The 20702-nt window shown below is 47.6% G+C and overlaps 1 protein-coding gene across 5 annotated transcripts in view; it reads left to right on the forward strand.

Annotated features, from left to right (window-relative positions):
* Positions 1–346: 346 nt before the first annotated feature.
* CIT (citron rho-interacting serine/threonine kinase) overlaps positions 347–20702 on the forward strand; it is a 165003-nt gene continuing 144647 nt past the window's right edge. For 4 of the 5 annotated variants that reach the window (XM_014462467.2, XM_023760390.1, XM_014462468.2 and 1 more), the window contains exons 1-4: positions 1109–1204; positions 2245–2386; positions 9264–9439; positions 18654–18755. In XM_014462467.2, coding sequence (XP_014317953.1) covers positions 1109–1204; positions 2245–2386; positions 9264–9439; positions 18654–18755 — 516 coding nt within the window. Of the gene's footprint in view, positions 415–1096; positions 1205–2244; positions 2387–9263; positions 9440–18653; positions 18756–20702 lie in introns of those variants that run through there. The other variant, XM_023760388.1, reaches the window with a different exon arrangement.

Consider the following 20702-nt stretch of genomic DNA (forward strand, 5'->3'; position numbering starts at 1 on the left):
AAGACCAGGCGGAGGCCTGGCTGCCTTCCTCCTCGCTGGTGGCCATGAAAGCAGGAGACGACGCCCCGGCGACTCCCCCGGGATCCCTGACACTCACGGGGCGTCGGTGAACACGGCATCCAGCTTAACCGCCAATTTCAAACTTCCCTGAGCGGCCCTGCCGGGTTAGTCCCTCCCCGATTCCCATTGGTCACCAGTCAGAGGAAGGAACAATTTGATTGGCTCCCCTTTACACTTACTCCGTCCCTTTAAGAAACTGGGCGGGGCCTGGATGATACGCAGATGTCCATCATAGGCAGGGGTACTCTGATTGGTCCAAACACGGTTGGGCCCCGCCCATCCGTCTCTGTGTTCAAACGCGACGGCGGGAGGCAAGCAGTGGAGCTTAGTGCTGACGGGCGGGGTCCTCTGAGCGTGAGTCTGGGCCCCCCGAAGCCCAATTCTCCCGCACCCCACTCCGCAACACAGCGGAAGGGCCCCTTCACCCACGCCAATCTCACTTCGCCTCCCACAGCGGGGAGGGCGGCGCTCCCGCCCCCAGGGCTGCGGGGGGTGGCGGGCGGGGTCCGGAGGGCCAGGCCGGCGGTGCGCGCGCCTCTTCCCGGGAGCCGCAGGGTCTGCTGGGGGGCGGAGGGTGCCCGGGCAGGAGGAAGGGTCCCGTGGCCTCTGCCCTGCCTCCTGTCGGCGTTACGTGCGTCGTTCTGTCCAGTGGAGTCCGGCTGCCGCTCACTGCCTGTGTGACCTTAACTTCAGCGTCTTCACGCTCCCGGTGTCCCCCCATCACCCGCTACCGCGGCCTCTCACTCCGCTTTAGCCCCTCTGGTCTCCCTGCCATTGTCAGGGAAGGCCAGGTCCCGCCTCAGAACCTCAGTTGAGCCCTGGCTGGTCCCTCTGCCTGGGCTGCTTTTCCTTCTCCGGTGAGCACAGGGCTTGCTCACAGTGAGCACAAATCTGGTTTGTATTCGCCAGCACCAGACCGAGTGTCCCAAGGCGCGTGCGTGGTGGCTGATCTTCACCTTCCTATCCCTGACACCTTGAGGAAGATCAGGCTCCTTCAGCCCGTCCTTCTCACACCTGACCTCCTGTCTCCCTTCAGCACCCTGGGGAGATGTTGAAGTTCAAGTATGGAGCACGGAGTCAGCTGGACGCTGGCGCTGCTGAGCCCATTGCCGCCCGGGCCTCCAGGCTGAATCTGTTCTTCCAGGTAACAGGCTGCCAACTCCGCTCACCCGAGTTTGTTTCCTTGCCGCTCATCTTTGTTTTTATTACAATACTGAGACCAGTCTAGGACAGTGGTCGGCAAACTCATTAGTCAACAGAGCCAAATATCAATAGTACAACGATTGAAATTTCTTTTGAGAGCCAAATTTTTTAAACTTAAACGATATAGGTAGGTACATTGTTATTAACTTAATTGGGGTACTCCTACGGCATAGGAAGAGCCACACTCAAAGGGCCAAAGAGCCGCATGTGGCTCGCGAGCCACAGTTTGCCAACCATAGAAGAATTCCCATTCTCACGCAGCTGCAGCTCAAATTCAGCAGGCAGAGGTATGGAGCAATGCGGCTAGATCTGCCAGTGTTTTAAGAGAAGCCAGAAATCTCCCCTTCCCCCACCTTTTTGGTGAAATCTGATTTTTTTCAATATTGGCAGATAATTCAAATTATTTTACACACCCCAGGCCAAACAAAACATGTCTGTGGGCTAGATACAGTCTGTGGGCTAAATACAGTCTGCCAGTTTGCAACTGTTGCTCCAGATCAGGAATAAATTGAGCTTTAGAGTACTCACTCCATTCATCGCACTCTAGATTGTTTGAGTGAATTAAAGACACTAAAGTTATATTAATAAGCCTCTGGGCACACGTGAAGGAAATGGCAATCACTGTTTCCTGTTGTAGAGACATGGAGACATGTCAGGGCCAGCAGGGTCCAGAATAAATGTTCCCGTGAGCCTCAGACCGTTAAGAAAGAAGGGCCTTTTCTAATTAATGGCGTTCCTGTGAAGTTTTCCTTCCCGGATGCTGGTGGAAGAAACCCACAGTAATGGAATCGTGCAAGTGATAACTTAATGACTATCAATTGATGTCTCTTTAAAGAATGAAGCCACAGAATCGGGCTGTTAGCATGTGTCGTGAGCAGTTAGTCAAGTTGGTGGCTTGTAATTTACTCTGTGTGGATGGATGTTATTGATCAAAGCTTTTCATTATTGACAGTGTCTCCATCTGCTGTTTGCTGTTTTTAGGGGAAACCGCCCTTGATGACTCAACAGCAGATGTCTCCTCTTTCCCGAGAAGGGATATTAGATGCCCTCTTTGTTCTCTTTGAAGAATGCAGCCAGCCTGCTCTGATGAAGATGAAGCATGTGAGCAACTTCGTCCGCAAGTGTAAGTTGGGAGAACTGTTTCTTGAAAATTGTCCCGCTGGAGAAACCTGGAAGGATGCCAGAGGCAGATGAGTTAGTGGTTGCTGACAGTGGGTAAGAATCCTGCTCTTAGACGGACCCTTTTCCAGGTCAGGTTCCACCTGTTGTAGCTGGGAGACCGGATAAGTCAGGCCTCTTGGTTGCAAGTGACAGAAACTCATCTCCAACTAGCGTAGGCCAGTAAGTGAGAAATCCAAGGGTGGGTCAAACTTTAGGCATGGCTGGTTCCAGGGACTTAAATATTGTCCTCTGGCCTAGTCCTCCACTCACTCAGGGTGGACTTCTCCATTAGGCATAGTGGGCACAACGCTTAAGTCCCAAATATTTAATTTGAATAAGTTTAATTTATTTTAACTTAATTTATTTTAAAGTCATAAGGAAAATATGAATATATAAATAATGTATAATGGTTCTGGATTATGATTATATTCATGCCACTGTGGTCATAAAATATATATAATTTTTTATTTTATTTATTTTATTTTATTTTTAATGGAGGAAGGGGCTGATGAAAGCAAAAGAGCCGAAGGGCTTAAGTTGGCCCTGCCCACACCTTGTTCTTGACTTTGCTTGACTTGGGGAAGTTGGCTGCTGGTGCCCTAGTTTTTTTCGACCAGTGGTGATTTTGCCCTCAGGGACACTGGGCAATGTTTGGGGACATTTTTGATTGTCAAAACTGGGGAGGAGATTGCTACTGGCATCTAAACAGCCTACAATGCACAGGACAGTTCTCCACAACATGGAATTATCGGGCTGGAAATGTCAATTGTGCCAAGTTTGGGAAACCCTGTCTTACGTGACTTTTCAGTGTAACTACCTACCCTAAACTTTAGTGGCCTCCAGTGATGATCATTGTATTACCTTTCATGATTCTGTGGGTTGACTGGGCTCAGCTGAGGATTCCTCCTCTCTGTGTGATGTTGGCCAAGATTTCAGGCACCAGGGGCTCTCCTGGTCTGGAATGTCCAGATGGCTCACCCAACGCTGACTTGTTGACTAGAAGGCTGGGCTCAGCTGGGGCTCTGGGGTGACTGGGCCTTTTTCTCCTGAAGTCTCAGGGTTTTCGTGCTCTCCACGGCTCCTCTATGTGGTCCCTCCCTCAGGGGGTCCGCCAACTACAGCCTGGGATGCCTGTTTATAAATAAAGTTTTACTGGGACACAGCTACTCTCATTTGTTTAGGCATTGTCTGTGGCTGCTTTCACATTACAGTGGCATTTGAGTAGTGGTGACTGAGACCTTGAAAGGCCTACAAAGCCTAAAAGCCTGAAATATTTACCATCTGTTTTTAAAAAAATATATATTTTATTGATTTTTTTACAGAGAGGAAGTGAGAGGGATAGAGAGTTAGAAACATCGACGAGAGAGAAACATTGATCAGCTGCCTCCTGCACACCCCCTACTGGGGATGTGCCCGCAACCAAGGTACATGCCCTTGACCAGAATCGAGCCTGGGACCTTTCAGTCCGCAGGCCGACGCTCTATCCACTGAGCCAAACCGGTTAGGGCTACCATCTGGTTTTTTTAAGGAAAAGCTTGCTGACCCCTGATTTGCATGGTCGGTCTCTAGCAGAGATGTCTGGACTTCCTACATGGTAGCTGGAGGTTTCCAAAAGCACAGAAGTAGAAGTGGCCAGGCTTCCTTAGGGCTAAGGCCGGGAAGGGGCCTAGGATCTATTTGGCTGCATTCTGTTGTTTGAAGTGTGTCATAGGGTGGCCCAGGTTCCACGTGCCAGGAACTACACAGCGCATGAATTCCAGGGGAGATGGGTCACTGGGCACCACCTTCAGAGACTGGCTCTCATACCCTGCCCGACGTTTATCTTTCACTATGTATATTAATACAGTGGCAGGGAAGATTCTAATCGGCTCTGCTTTGGGTCGTTTGCCACATCTGGGTGCCTAGGGGTTCAGGGCACCATGATTACCAGGACCTCATGGAATGGGGGATGTGCATGTACCCAGAGGAGCTGGGCGTTTTGAATAGATAAAATCAGTGTATGGGCCCTAGCTGGTTTGGCCAGTGGATAGAGCATTGGCCTGTGGACTGAAGGTGTTCTGCGTTGCAGGAGGCAGCCGATCAATGATTCTCTCTCATCATTGATGTTTTTATTTCTCTCTCCCTCTCCCTTCCTCTCTGAAATAAATAAAAATATATTTTTTTAAAAATCAGTGTATGTTCAGTACAGTAACTTTAGGTATTTATGTGTGAACCTTGTCTGTCCTCAGTTTCCTCATCTGCAAAATGGGGAAAATGTATATCTAATAGGGCTGTGTGGGGATTGAATGATCAGGTTTACCATGTTGCCTGGTACATAGAGACAATAAATGTTTCCCAATAATGATAGTCATAAACCTCCACCGATGTTTAATATATCTGTAACTTTAAAATGTACTTGGGGCATTTGCTCATTATTCTGTATTTGTTTGAGTAAACTCCCACCTTATTTTCTTGCATATTTAAATTCTCAAATAGGGAGTGGGAGGGGAAGGGAAATTATGTGACAGACGAATTCACCACCTACCAAGCCACCCAGAGGCACCTTCATTAGTCTGGAGACTGCTCTCTGGTTACTTTAAAGCAGTGGCTCTTCTCGACTCATTCTGTAATCAGGGGGCTAGGCTTAGTGAAATGTCGATTCTTCTAATGGAATTCTCTTTCAGGGAACTGTTGCATATTGTTGAAGAGGCCTCCTGGAGAGTATTGTTGAGAGGCTATGATTGAAAAAGGATGATTGCATTAGTATTTTTTTCCCCTCCCCTTTTGAGTTTTTGTTTCAGAATGTAAGCTTCAGTTTCCCATGGGAAGAAAGATCCAACAGCTGTTATTGCCTAAGTTTCTTGAATCTTGTCATAGAGATTTTCTCTGGGAACTATTGGAGGAAATGAGACAAAGTATACCCCTATATACTAAAGTGTTGCCCCTACCATGGGCCAAGGGAGGGCAGAGAACTAGCATCTGGGAACTAGGGATGGAATTTTTGTTTCTTAATTACTATTCTATCCCCAGTGTCTGACACATAGTAGGTGCTCAGTAAATATTGGTTGACTGACTATGATGCTAATGAACAAAATAAGTCGCCAAACCTTAAATATAGTGTCTCATAATTTGTGTAAAAAATAAACAGCAAGAGTGATATTAAAACAAACATAGAAAAGTGTTCATAATTGCCAAAGTTGGGAATTTCTTGGTGAGTTGATAGTAGCTGAAATTCTACCCTCTTTCATCTACATTCACCATAGGTAAAACCTGTATGTTCACAACTTTAATACTTGTGGACAAATTATAACGTGAAGGAGTTTTTCCCCCCTAATAGTAAACATAATACAAAATTAAATATAAAAGATCAAAGAGAAAAATCCCTCAAAATCTTGCCTGCCTGAGATTACCACTATTAATAGTATTGCAATGTTTTTGTCCTTATAAAATATTTATTATAGCAATTTTCAAGCACATCGAAAGGGAAAGAGTAGTTTTACGAATCCCTCTGCCCCAGTCAATTAGCTGTAGCATCTATCAGCCCTTTCCATGCATGTTCTAACATTACTTGTGTTTAATTTTACACACAAAAAATAATATGTTAAATTAGAAAGTGAAACATAAGCGTTTATTTGAGATCAATAAGAATAGTTATTTGGGAATCACTGGTTCAGGCAAAGCCCAAATAGTGTTCCAATGAGGAGCAATGGGTATTAGGAGGAAGGGAAGGGGGTGGATGGCATCAACAGAAGGAAGGCATTTCTGTTGGTGCAGGTAGCATAGCATAGCGATGTGAATTCTAAATCATATTTAAAATTTCAGTCCAGTAGTCATCAGTCCAGTAGTCATAATAACTGCTTTTTTGTTATTTTTGGCAAACAGTTCTTTGGGACACAAGGTTGCTTAAGCCCAGTCCAAATGCTGTTTTGCTCTGTTTTAACATTCCAAAGATTTGAGACAGAAGCGGTGTAAGACAGTTCCTCTGGCTTGGCAGCTCCGGCTCCATTTTAAAGTGGTTCCGTTTGTATTATCGTTTACATATGTGTATAATGTCTTGCCACTGGCTTAGCAGTATATTTACTCAACAAATATTTATGGGGCATTTGCTACGTGCCAGATTCCATTCTAGGTTTACAATAGTGACCAAAACAGACAAACCTCCCCCCTCCCCCGCCCAATATATTCTAGTGGAGGTTGAACGTTACCTCATTCTTTTAAACAAGGGCCTAATATTCTTTTATGTGGGTGGACTTTCCCGTTGATGGACCTTTAGGTTGTTTTTAATTATTTTTCTGTTACAAGCGTGCTCATCACATTTTCATACGTACCTTCTGCGAGCACATGTGCTAGTGTTTCTGTGAAGCACTTTGAGTTCCTAGAAGTTGAAATGTCGGATTACTAAGTCTCAGAAAAGAAGCAGTGCATTCCGTGGTGTTGGCTTTTGCTTTCTGGGTGCAAATGTTTATCTGACAAGATCATCCTTTGACTGCATTCTATTACAGTGCTTCCGGTCTTTATCTCCCCTTCAGAAGTCAGCACCCACCGGGCTCTTCCATGCTACTCCATGTGCGGGGGTGAAGGGTAATATGGTCTTGGAGTTGCAGAAGCTGCTAATTGGGAGAGAAATTGTGAAGATTTATTATTTTAAATAGTCGTAGACTTGAGTTTAGGGTCTCACCTGTTCACCTTAACAATCCAAAGCATTTGAAAAAAGACATTGAGATTTGGAACGATTCCTTAGAATTCTGAGAGTATCATGGTGGTTTTGCCTGTAAGCAGTTTGCCTGCTTGTGTGATTGAGATGTCTGGTGGTTGGCAGTGACAGACCCAAAATTAATAAGTTGGACAAATGCTGTAAGCAAATTGTGGGCTCAAGGCCTAACAGGGAATCAAGAGAGATTGGCCTTGTGTGGGAGCAATAATGAAATCGGGTTCAACCCAGAGAGTTGCAAGCCAGCGTATTTGGGGAATTATAATTCAAAGTCAAATGCTTGATCTGAAAGAAACTTGGAAAGGGACAGGGAAGAAAGATGGGGTTGGCACTGTGATGTCAGGGTAAAAGGAAAATGCTGCTCAGCTTTCAATTTTGCTTCTGCATGGATTTCTCTGTGTAGGCGCTCTAGATTTTTTTATTTTTATTTTTTATTTGTTTTCACAATGGTCATGATGAATTCATGGGGATCTACCTACCACTCTTGCCTGATTCCCCAAGGGACCGAAGGCAGGTGTTTTCAGGATGACTGGCTTATGTGAGAGGTGGGTCTGTGGTGGGAAAACACTCAGTGCAACAGAGATCATCATCAGTGCCTTTGATGCAAAGGAATTAAATTCCAACCATGCCACAAAGAAAGGGGGTGGGTAGCAGCAGTTACAGTCGCATTGGCTAATCATCAATATGCCACTCTGTGAATGTGGGTATGAAATGGCTTTTCCTTTTGTTGGACTCAGTCCCTGTCATGGTCTGAACAATCTGCTGAGCTGAACGTAACTCTAGAAATCTACCTTCCAATTGTGTCCGTGGCCAACCTACGGAAATGACGATCTGCTCCAGTGCCTGGAGGACGCCACTGTCCCTCTGCGATTGCAAGACAGCCTCTTGGTCCTCAAGGTGGCCCTGTCTGAGGGATTCTCCAGGGTAATTTTGATTATGTGTTTTCCTTTGGAGTGTACCCCTGTATACGGTGCAGTTTCCCTATAATGTGCAGAACTGAATTAAATTTTCAGTCAGTCACAGCTGGTCCCCTCCATTCTTGCAGGTCATTAGAGTTGCTGCATATTCAGAGATGCTCCAGCCTAGTGTTCTTTCAGTTAAAAAAGATGTATGTTAGATTCCAAACCTGCCATCCATTTGTTTAGTCCATATTCATACATTGAAGATCTCTGACTGAATGTTTATGTCCCGCCCAATTTACTATGATGAGCCTGTGACCCTCTATGGGATGCATTTGGAGGTGGGGCCTTTGGAGGTACTTAGATTGAGATGAGATCACGAAGATGGGGCTTCCAAGAAGGGATTAGAGAAAGAGAAACTAGAGCTGCCTTTCTCTTTGTCATGTGAGGACGTAGTGAGGAGGTGGCTGTCTGTAAGCCAGGAATTGGGCCTCCACCGGGAACTGAATATGCCAGCACCTTGATCTTGGATTTCCCAGCCTTCAGCATGATGAGAAATAAATGCCTGTTGTTTAAACAGATATCTATAGTATTTGTTATAGCAGCCCAAGCAAACTGAGACACCAACAGAAAGATTGCACTAGGAAAAGTAGTAAGACTATACATTAAGAAAAAGACAGCTGCAACTCTTCCAGATCTGTGACATGTCAAGTTTGTTTGTGTGTGTGTTTTTTTTTTTTTGGTAGCACTGCCACATGTTAAGGCAAGGAAGGCATTACTATTACTGACACAATCCATGGGCCACTGAGAGAAAACTGAGCAGAGCACTTGTCAGAATGGAATGGTCTGGAAACCAACTCCAACATTGGTTGAAATGGGAGTCATGTTGCTTGTGTTCATTGTAAAATTGACCTAATTTCGGACAAGCATTTTTGACCAAACACTGCCCTGCAGCCTCGGAGAGGAGGAAGGAAAGCTTGATCTGTGTTCTCCTTCCCCTATTTCTAAGTCTACAGGATGCAAATTATAGCTGCCATGGAAACTGTGCTTTGGAATTTCTGGAGCCCTTAATTTTAACATATAAAAACACTTTTGTGCTGATTTTATAATTATTCATGCTGATGATAAGTGACTAAATGTCTTTGACAGTGAGGGAGGGCATACGAACCCTTTTTCTTTTTTGGCTTTCATAAAGATGCAGGTCTTCGAAGCTCTTTATTTACCTGGGAGTCGTTCTTCTATGTTTGCAGATTCCAACACCATCGCTGAGCTGCAGGAGCTCCAGCCTTCTGCGAAGGACTTTGAAGTCAGAAGTCTGGTGGGTTGTGGACACTTTGCTGAAGTGCAGGTGGTAAGAGAGAGAGCCACCGGGGACATCTATGCTATGAAAGTGATGAAGAAGAAGGCCGTGTTGGCCCAGGAGCAGGTAGGAGCATTTTAGCATCACACCCTTCCCCTCTCTGTACCAGAATGTTCGCTGCAGAGATGTTAATCTGCTGAATTGACATCTGGGATCAAGCACATTTTCCTCTGTGACTCTCGTTAATTACAGTTGCACGGGCAGACAGGTCTCTCATGTCCTTAGCTCTTTTTCTTGAACTGATCTTGACTCATTTTGAAGGCTCACAAACTCCCCTGGTTTTCTTTATCTTGTTTTTATAGTTGTGTGTTATTCAGAACCAACTTGGCCTTTTAATTAACGAGTTTAAGGTCTTTCCTGACTGTCAGCTGGGGATTTAGAGATATGCACATTATGAGGTGAGTCAGCATTTGCTTTTGTGCACATTTTATATATTTGTGCTGTGGGCATGTATATTTGATTTTAAAAAACATGCCTCTAAAGAAATGAAATAAAATCCTTATGTAGCTAGGGAGTTGCTTGTTTGAGAGCAGGTCAGAAGGTATCTCGATGGTTGTGGTATTTTCTTTCTTTTAAACAAGCCTGATGCTCCAGACATATTGATTCCTTTGCTGTGTTTCTGGAGAGACAGCCATCAGCCTTGGAGTTCAGAGAGTAATTTATTCGTTACAGACGTTCGAGTGCACATCATGTGTCTGGTAGTGTATCTGGCTCGTGGGAAGCCTGCACAAAGAAGTGAAGCTCCATGGCTGTTGGTTTCAGGGTTTAAATTAAAACAACCTTGGAAAGCAGAGGAAAAATGCAAATATATAAAGCAGGTGCTTACCAGCTAAAACAGCTAAAGCGTCACAGGAGGGAGAGCAGTTAGCAAATCCTTGGATGATGGAGTGAGGAGAGATGTGGTGAGCCAGGGGCAGCCAGGGGCAGCCAGGGGCAGCCAGGGGACGTTTGCTGCTGCAGGTTCTGGGCAGAGAGAAGTGACGAGAATGTGCCAGGTGCGGCATGTGTGACCTTCTGGAGACCTGAGTCCAGGAGTGCTATATGCAGATGTGGTTTGTATTTTTAGGTTTTTTTAATGGTTTAGAATAGACTGGGGAATGGGAAGAAATGAGGATGTTTGGGTAGGATGGGGTACCCATCCTGATGGGAAACCTCAAGAACCTTTTTTTTAAATTGTGGCAAAATATATATAACAAAATCTATCATTTTAAAGATACAATTTATTGGTATTAGTGCCTTCGCAGTGTTGTGTAACTACAGCCATTTCTAGAACTTTTTCACATCCCAAACAGAAATGGTAACTCCCCATTTCCCCCTAAACCAGTTTTGGGAATGGCAGTTTAATCTGTGAGACGGCTGGGGATCATTGAGGCTTTTGGAAGGAGGAGGTTGGGATCAGAGTCTGAGGACCTCAGTGATTTTGTGTGGCCTCCAATCAAAGGAGCAGCGGAGGACAGGACGCTGCTTGTTCGAGTCCAAGAGTGATGCAGCCAGTGTTTAGGATGTAGTGTTCCTACCCAGAAAGGAACAATGCAGGCGTGGCAGATCGTCTGGTAGAGAGGTGTGGAAGATGCTCACTCGGCCTCCTAGCACCTACGTACCATCTGTCACCAATAAACACTTCCTGAGCACCTGTTGTGTTTGGGGTGTTTCTAGGTCCTGGGAAGAGGCATTAGATGTAGTTCCGACCTCGCGATGCTTACCTCGTAGATGGAAATAGTACATGTAAAGGCAGAGTAATCCAACATCCCACACTGCAGTTCAGATAGTGTGCCTTCCTCCGGGTGAATGACTCGGGATGACCCCTGTGAGGTATGGGTGGGAGGTTTCTAAAATCATACACATATTAAAGCTGCCCATCCATTCCTTAAGAGGGTGACTTTAAGAAAAGCAGGGTCTTTAGCTGAGCCATGCTGAGGCTTTGGAATTTAAGGGCATTAGAAGAGAGATCCAGCACCAGGAGTGAGTGAAGGGAAATGGCAGAGGAGGGAGGGAGAGGTAGTGTCCTGCAGACAAGACCTGTCACCTAGGAGCGGCCAGCCCACCCAGCCAGAGCTCTGTGAGAAGTGGGTCAGAGACCGTTTATTTTAAATTAACAATGATACACTGTTAGCATCTAATCCTCAGACCCCCATTCAAGTGTCAACAGTGGTCCCATGGTCTTTTGGAACAAAAGGATCCAGTCCAGGACCACACCTGGCCTTTAGTTGTCCTGTCTTTTTAGTCTTTTCCAATCTGGAACAATTCCTTAATTTTTCATGGACTTTCATGACCTTGATAATTCTAAAGATTACAGGCCAGTTATTTTGTAAAATTTGTATTTGTCTGATGTTACTCATGTTTGGATTCAGGTTAGAGATCTTTGGCAGGAACATCACAGTTGAGATGCTCTGTTCTTTTTATTGCATCCCAGCAGGTGGCTCCCAATTTCAGTTGGTCACGTTCATGATGATGTTCACTTTGGTATCTGCCAAGCTGCTTCACTGTAATTACCTAAGTATCTTGTAGGAAGGTGCTTTCAAACTATCAAAATAGCCATTCCTCATAAAACTTTCAACTCATTTATACTGTACAGACTTACATTTAACTGTTTAAGTCAGTGAGTTATGATCCATTACTGTTATTATATACTAGAGGCCCAGTGCACGAAATTCGTGCACGGGGGTGGAAGGGGTTCCTCAGCCCGGCCTACACCCTCTCCAATCTGGGACCCCTTGGGGGATGTGCAGTCGGACATCCCTCTTGCAATCTGGGACCACTGGCTCCTAACCGCTACTGCCTGCCTGCCTGATCGCCCCTAACTAACTCTGCCTGCTGGCCTGGTCACCCCTAACTGCTCTCCTCCGCTGACCTGATCGCCCCTAACTGCTTCTGCCTTGGCCCCTGCCACCGTGGCTTTGTCTGGAAGGATGTCTGGTCTAATTAGCATATTACCTTTTTATTAGTATAGATTTTTATACTTAAACTAGAGGCCCGGTGCACAAAAATTTGTGCACTGGCGGGGGGGGGCGGTGTCCCTCAGCCCCACTTGTGCCCTCTCACAGTCTGGGACCCCTCGGGAGATAACGACCTGCTGGCTTAGGCCCGCTCCCAGGTGGCAAAGGGCAGGCCCAATCCCTAGGTGCCTGCCCCGCAGCCCCTGGTCGGGCTCAGAGCAGGGCCGATTGGGGAGTTGGGGCGCTGCCCCCTGTCATGCACAGAGCAGGGCGGATCGGGAGGTTGCAATGCCACCCCAGTCACGCTCAGGGTAGGGCCGATTGGGGGGTTGGGGCGCTGCCCCCTGTCACACTCAAGGCAGGGTCGATGGGGAGGTTGCGGCGCCACCCCCTGTCACGCACAGAGCAGGGCGGATCAGGGGGTTGTGGCGCCACCCCTGTCACAGACAGAGCCGGCCGATCAGGGGGTTGGGGCGCTGCCCCCTGTCACACACAGAGCAGGGCCCGATCAGGGGGTTGGGGAGGTCCCTCCTGTTACGCACAGAGCAGGGCCGATCAGGGGGTTGGGGAGCTCCCCCCTGTCACCCACAGAGCAGGGCCGATCAGGGGGTTGGGGCACTCCCTCCAGTCACACTCAGGGCAGGGCTGATGGGGTGGTTGCGGCTCCACCCTGTCACCCACAGAGCAGGGCCGATCAGGGGGTTGGGGCACTCCCTCCAGTCACACTCAGGGCAGGGCTGATGGGGTGGTTGCGGCTCCACCCTGTCACACACAGAGCAGGGCGGATCAGGGGGTTGGGGAGCTCCCCCCTATCAGGCACAGAGCAGGGCCAATCAGGGGGTTGGGGCGCCTTCCCCTGTCATGAACAGAGCAGGGCGGATAGGGAGGTTGTGGCCCTGCCCCCTGTCACACACAGAGCCGCAGGGCGATCAGGGGGTTTGGGCGCTGCCCCCTGTCACGCTGCTCCAGGGGCCAGGAGGCCTCGCGGCTCCACTGATCCCAGTGCTGGGAGGCCTCGCGGCTCCGCTTGACACCGGGGCAGTGAGGCCTTGCTGCTCAGCTGATCCCGGTGCTAGGAGGCCTCGTTGCTCCGCTGATCCCGGTGCTGGGAGGCCTCGCGGCTCCGCTGATCCCCGGGCGTGAGGCCTCCCGGCTTCGCTGATCCCGGGAGTGAGGCCTCCCGGCTTCGCTGATCCCGGGTTTGGGAGGCCTCACGGCTCCGCTGATCCTGGGTTCGGGAGGCCTCGTGGCTCCGCTGATCCTGGTGCTGGGAGGCATATTACCCTTTTACTATATAGGATAGAGGCCTGGTGCATGGGTGGGGGCCGGCCGGTTTGCCCTGAAGGGTGTCCTGGATCAGGGTGGGGGTCCCGCTTGGGTGCCTGGCCAGCCTGGATGAGGGGATGATGGCTGTTTGCAGCTGGTCACACCCCCTTCAGGGTGGGGGTCCCCACTGGGGTGACTGGCCAGTCTGGGTGAGGGGCTGAGGGCCGTTTTCAGGCTGGCAGGTGACTGAAGCTCCCAACCTCTCCTTTTTTTCTTTTTTTTTTATTCTGGGATTTATTTACCTTCTATGGCTGTCACTGGAGCTGAGAGCCGGCTTTAGCTCTGAGGCTCGGCTCCAGCTCTGAGACCTCGGCTGCTGAAAGCAGGTATCTGGGCTTTGTTTAGCTTCTATAATTGAAACACTGTTGCAACTCCAGCTCTGAGGCCCGGCTGGCTGAAAGCAGGTTTCTGGGGATTGTTTAGCTTCTATAATTGCAACATAGTTGCTTAGAGTGCAGCTCAGAGGCCGGCAGCGGCAGGTGGGGAACCTTGGCTTCCTCCATCACTGGAGCAAGCAAGCCTCCTGTTCGCTTCAGCTGCCTGGCTGCCGGCCGCCATCTTGGTTGGCAGTTAATTTGCATATCGCCCTGATTAGCCAATGGGAAGCGTGTCGGAGGTACGGTTAATTACCATGTTTGTCTATTATTAGATAGGATTGTCACCAGGTTGACCCATGAGAATCTCTTTAGATTGGCTTTTTGTTCTTTTGGCATATCCCCACCTTTGAGTACTGTCTTGCTTTCTGGTACAAGGTTTTCAGGGTCTTGTACTGTTACTTTGCCTGCTCCAGCCCTGCAACAGTCCTTTTAGTGTAAAACTAGAGGTCTGGTGCACAGATTTGTGCACTGGTGGAGGGGCGTGGCCTGCCGGGATCGATCCGCTGTGGGAGCGCCGCTCATCCCAGTCAGCCGAATGGCGGTGGACCCGCCCTCTGAGCAGCTGCTGAATGAGAAAGTTAGTCTGAGCTGATATTTCGGGGTAATGTCTTGGGTAAAGGTGTGTTCTGTGTCCTGGAGGAACCTGCCGAAGAGCTTTGCACCCCAAAGCCACTTGGTGAATGTTCTTGATGTGTGATGCCAGGTCGGTGACACCATCGGGGATGTTTGGGGCAGCCATGCTCCAGGATCCTCAGCCATCAGGACAGCCTCTCTGGCAGGTCCATAGTCATGTCCCCTCTTGCCATCTGCCTATGCCAGCTCCCTGTGCTCTTTCTAGAACACACTTTAGAGGGCCTGCATCAGCTGGTGGGGTCAGGCCAGAGTCTGGATTGTCTCAGGTATTTGATAGGTGCAGAGACTTGGTCTCACCCTGGGCCTGCTAGCAGCTGCTCTCGCTGCGGAGCAGCTGCTCATCCCAGTCAGCCGAGTGGCACTCCCACTGTGAGAGCGCACTGACCACCAGGGGTCAGCTCCTGCATTGAGCGTCCGGCCCCTGGTGGTCAGTGTACGTCATAGAGACTGGTAGACCGGTCGTTCTGCCGTTCGGTTGCTGGGCTTTTATATACACTGAGTGGCCAGATTATTATGACCACCTGACGTTTGTAGGCAAATTAGCTATAATTTCACGCTGAAGTTGCTAGAGGGCCAGACCATTATAAATAGGGAAGCAGGTTGTTTACCACGACAGAAGTGATTTTGTTTCTGAAGATATGGGTGGACAACGTGATTTAACAGCCTTTGAACGTGGGATATATTTGAACGTGAGTGGCCAGATTATTATGACCACCCCATCAGTACTTTGTTGGGCCACCTTTTGCCTTCAATACTGCGGCGATTCTTCTTGGCATTGACTCCACGAGATGTTGAAAGGTGATATGAGGAATCTGACACCATGCCTGATGAATAGCATTGTCCAGTTCTGTGAGATTTGATGGTTGTGGAACCAGCTGCCTGATGGCTATTTTAACTTCGTCCCACAAATGCTCAACTGGATTGAGATCTGGTGATTGTGGGGGCCACCTAAGCAAGGTAAAGTCTCCCTCATGTTCTTGAAACCACTCCTGCACAATACGAGCACCGTGGCATGGCGCATTGTCTTGTTGGAAGAAGCCATCTCCATTGGGATATGCCATCAACATGATAGGATGAACTTGATCAGCAACGATACTTAGGTATGTTGTGCTATTCAGACGTTGTTCCACATGAATTAAAGGGCCCAAATCATTGCCAGGAAAACATGCCCCAAACCATAACACTGCCCCCACCAGCTTGAAGGGTTGTACTCATGCATGTGGGGTGCATGCTTTCATGCTGTTTCCGCCAAATTCTCACTCTGCCATCTGCATGATGCAACTGGAAACGTGATTCATCCAACCACATGACTTTTTTCCAATGCTCGACTGTCCAATCCTTGTGTTCCTTTGCAAATTGGAGACGTTTTATCTTGGTAACTGCAGACAGCAAAGGTGTTCGAACAGGCCTTCGGCTTCCATATCCCATATGATGCAGTGTATGGCTAATTTGCCTACAAACATCAGGTGGTCATAATAATCTGGCCACTCACGTTCAAATATATCCCACGTTCAAAGGCTGTTAAATCACGTTGTCCACCCATATCTTCAGAAACAAAATCACTTCTGTCGTGGTAAACAACCTGCTTCCCTATTTATAATGGTCTGGCCCTCTAGCAACTTCAGCGTGAAATTATAGCTAATTTGCCTACAAACGTCAGGTGGTCATAATAATCTGGCCACTCAGTGTATATAGACTAGAGGCCTGGTGCACGAAATTCATGCACGGGTGGGGTCCCTCCGCCTGGCCAGCGATTGGGCCTGATCAGGGCCATCTCGCCCAGTCCTGATCGGGGCCGATCAGGGCTGGTGGCCGGGAAGGGACCACAGGAGGGACCGCGGGAGAGCTCCAGGGCGTGTCCAGCCCTGTCTCGCCCAGTCCTGATCAACCGGACCCCAGCAGCAAGCTAACCTACCGGTCGGTTGACCACTTGGTCGGACACTTAGCATATTAGGCTTTTATATATATAGATTTTAACTCCCGGCGCAGAATGCTCAGCATGCACTTTCCCTCCAGCCCCTGGTCTTGGAGACCTCATGTCCTTCCAAGGCTCTGCTCACCCTTTCAGCAGCCACATGAAGTAAATTGCATTGTGTGCATGGGAACCCTTTGCAGGTTCCATGGGTGTGTCTTTACTTCGCTGCAGTTCTGATTACCCAACATTAGGAGAGACACCCTCATTATCAGGTAACACCATCGTGGTAAGACCCCTGCTCAGCCTACTGCAGCGGTTTTAAATAGGCCATGGGTCACACTAGATGGTTTGGCTCAGTTGATAGAGCCACGGCCTGCGCACTGAAGGGTCCTGGGTTTGATTCCGGTCAAGGGCACATTCCTGGGTTGCGGGCTCAATCCCCAGTAGGGGGCATGCAGGAGGCAGCAGATCGATTCTCTCTCATCATTGATGTTTCTATCTCTTCCTCTGCCTTCCTCTCTGAAATCAATAAAAATATATTAAAAAAAATAAAAATAAATAGGCCATGAATCAAACGTCGCAGCTTTCAATCCATCCAGTCCCCCCCCCCCCCCCCCCCCACACACACACACACACACTCTGCTGGGGTCTGTAAAATGGGGTCAGGATTTCTACTTCAACCAAGGGGACGCTTCCGCATGGCCCTCCTTCCCTGCCCATCTCTGTCCCCAGTCCTGTAATCTCTCCCTCCCTCCCCTCCATCTAAATTGGTGGGCCATGCTCTGCCCCCTCCTCCTGCGACCTCCTATCTGCAGCCTTCCCCTTTCTGCTCCAGGGGCGGAGCTCCCCAAAGGCTGTGAGGGGCAGGGCTGTGTGGGGCGGGGCGGGCCTGGGAGGAGAGCTGGGGTGACAGGTCACAGGGAGGAGTAGAAAGGGATGTGGAGCCTGTCCCATGGGAGAGGCACCGGGCTCCTCAGCTGCCCCCACCCAGCAGCTTTTCTAGGCCCCTGTGCAGCTGTCACCCTCTGCCCCTCGCCGCTTCCTTTCAAGTTTTGGACTCGGTTTCTCTGACTCAGCCCCGCCCCCCTCTCTGCTGCGTCCCTGAGCCTGAGGCTGCCCCTTGGCCTCAGGTCCTGGCCTGTCTCCCCGTAATGGTGCTACCCACTCTCCTGGAGTAGTTAGTGAAACTTAACAAATAAAAAGAAGCAGCTCTGAAGATTATAAATTGCACACAGAGAACGCCACAGACTGTGGAGGGCTGCGCAGTCCACAGCTCTTGGATCACACGTAACAGCCTCCCACACTACCCGGTCCCTCCTGGCTCCCACCCCCGCCCGCCTCTGCTCGGGGCTCGGGCCAAACCCAGGGACCTTCCTGATGGTTCTCACCTCACACTTCACTTTCCAGTGCAACCCACCAGCGCCTGCAGCAAGCTCACCTATCAATTGGAGCATCTGCTCCCTGGTGGTCAGTGCGCATTACAGCGACTGGTCAAGCAGTCGAACTCCCAGCTGAACTCCGTGGAGGGGACAATTTGCATATTAGGCTTTTATTATAATAAGATGTGCATCTAATCTGTCTTTGGTGCTGCCCCTCCCTTTGGTGGGCTCAGAGCGTCCCTATATGTGGATGCCTTCTTCACCCTGCATGGCTGTTGATACCGTATATTGGACTGTCCCCACACATGTTTGCAGCCCTCCTCATCCTGCTTGTGCCTGGTATCCTGTTCTGGGCCACCATGCCTCTCTTTTACCACCCGGCACTGATGCTCACCTTATTCTGCTCCACATGGCTTTAAGACTGAACAGTTCAGGAAGGGGAGGTGAAGAGAAAGAGAAAGTACTTAGATTTAAAGAGAGTGAGTTGACTTTAAAGAAAGACACTAAGAAAATAATTGGACAGATAATATACGGATCTGGCAAAAATTGCGAGCAAAGTAAGAAAATGGATGAGATTTGTGGGATGCTGGGCTAAGTGATTTTTTTTTTAAAACTAGAGACACTAGTTTAGGCTTAAAGAGAGAAAAGGGCATTTTTCTCTCCCTCACATTTACTTTGTATTATAATTGTCTAAAAGATTTCTTTTTCCTCTAGGTTTCATTTTTTGAGGAAGAACGGAACATATTATCTCAGAGCACAAGTCCTTGGATCCCCCATTTACAGTATGCCTTTCAGGACAAAAATAACCTTTATCTGGTGAGTATTTGTGTCTATCTGCAAGCAGCCAGTGCTCTGATATTGGATATCACAGTCATAGAACTGAATGTGGTTCTTTTTTTTTTTTTTTTTTTTTTTTTAAATATATTTTATTGATTTTTTACAGAGAGGAAGGGAGAGAGATAGAGAGTTAGAAACATCGATGAGAGAGAAACATCGATCAGCTGCCTCCTGCACATCTCCTACTGGGGATGTGCCCGCAACCCAGGTACATGCCCTTGACCGGAATCGAACCTGGGACCTTTCGGTCCGCAGGCCGACGCTCTATCCACTGAGCCAAACCGGTTTTGGCCTGAATGTGGTTCTTGCTCAGACAGTCCATGGTACCTCTCATTCACTCAGTTGCTTTTCTGACTCCCAGGTGTCTTCCTGTTCTTCTTACCCTAAAGATTAAGGGCTAGCCCATTTAGAAACAGCCCCATTTACTGTCGGGTAGTGTAGCTATGACTTAAAGGTCAATAATGAGAAATCATTTATTTGGGAATAGTCTGATATCACCTTTAATAGAGTCTTGCTTTAATTTTTTAATTGAGGTATAATTGATATATAATAATTATATTTCAGATGTATAATACTTTTTGATATTTGTGTATATTGTGAAATGATCGCCACAATAAGTCTAGTTAACATCATTAAAAAATTTTTTTTTAATCCTCACCTGAGGACATGCTTGGAGATACATAGATAGATAGATAGATAGATAGAGAGAGAGAAACATTGATCAGTTGCCTTCCATACACTCCTTGACGGGGGATCAAACCTACAACCCTGGTATATGCTCGGACTGAGAATCGAACTGGCAACCTTTTGGTGCACAGGATGATGCTCAAACAACTGAGCCACTCCAGCTGGGCAAAAAGTTTTAATTTTTAAAAATTGAGATAATTCATGATTATTATTAAGAAAATGCAATCACTGAAGAACTGTGTGACATAGAAGGGAAAATGCTCTTTCTTTCTAGTTCATTTTCTAGTAGAACAAATATTAATGGTTATGCATGTTCTCTCTGACTCTTAATTGTGCCTCATGGGAAAAGTATTTCTATGTCTATATTTATAACACATATGTATAGTTTATTTTACGAAAAATGGTATATTACTCTCTGTCTGCTCTTCACCTTGCTTTTTGCCTTTAAACGATTTGTCATGGACATCTTTCCAGATTAGTACATACAGATCTGCCTCACTCTTTGAATGGCGCCATAGGTATTTCTGATATACATGTAACATAAGTTGTAGAACGCTAAAGTTCATTTTGGGGTCTTGTTTAGGTTCTTGGGGGTTTAAATTCTTAAAGTAAAAAAATAGAATGTATCCTAGAAACACTTTTTGTCTCTGATTCAGCCCTTAAAACAAGACTATATAAACTTTATAGAGGCTCATGTAAGAGAGAGATGGGTTTCTATTTATCTTGAAATTTCACGGGGCTTCTTTTGGGGGACGTTACTGCCTTTATTTCCAACCTGGAATAAACAGTTTATTTACTTTGGTTTCATATTAGTTGAGAAGCCCTCCTCCTGCCCCACCCCCCCGCCTAGCCTTCTAAGCGAGGACATTCTTACAGACTGTGTTGGGAGACTGGCCTTGCACCAGCCACATGCTCCTTCAAAACCAGCACCACATCTGCTTGTTTATGGCCTGAAACTTCTTTTCCTTGAATATTGTCTGGGAAGCTTTTCTTCCTTGAGATCTGGGGCATGGAGGCCTGACGTTCACAAATGACCTTGATGTTTTTTTAGGTTCACTGATATCCTAGGATATTTGCTGCAAATGCAACAATTGCCTTGTGGTGTCTGTATCTGAGAGAGTTCCTTATGTTTAGGGGTGGTAGCAGACTTCTTGATTAGCCTGCAGAAAAGAAATTCCCTTGAAACCAGCAGGGGTTTGTTTGTTTGTTATTGTTCTTGTGGATATTTTAATTAGAACT

The sequence above is a fragment of the Myotis lucifugus genome, unplaced genomic scaffold (genome assembly GCF_000147115.1).
Source record: "Myotis lucifugus unplaced genomic scaffold, Myoluc2.0 scaffold_181, whole genome shotgun sequence".
Taxonomy (NCBI): domain Eukaryota; kingdom Metazoa; phylum Chordata; class Mammalia; order Chiroptera; family Vespertilionidae; genus Myotis; species Myotis lucifugus.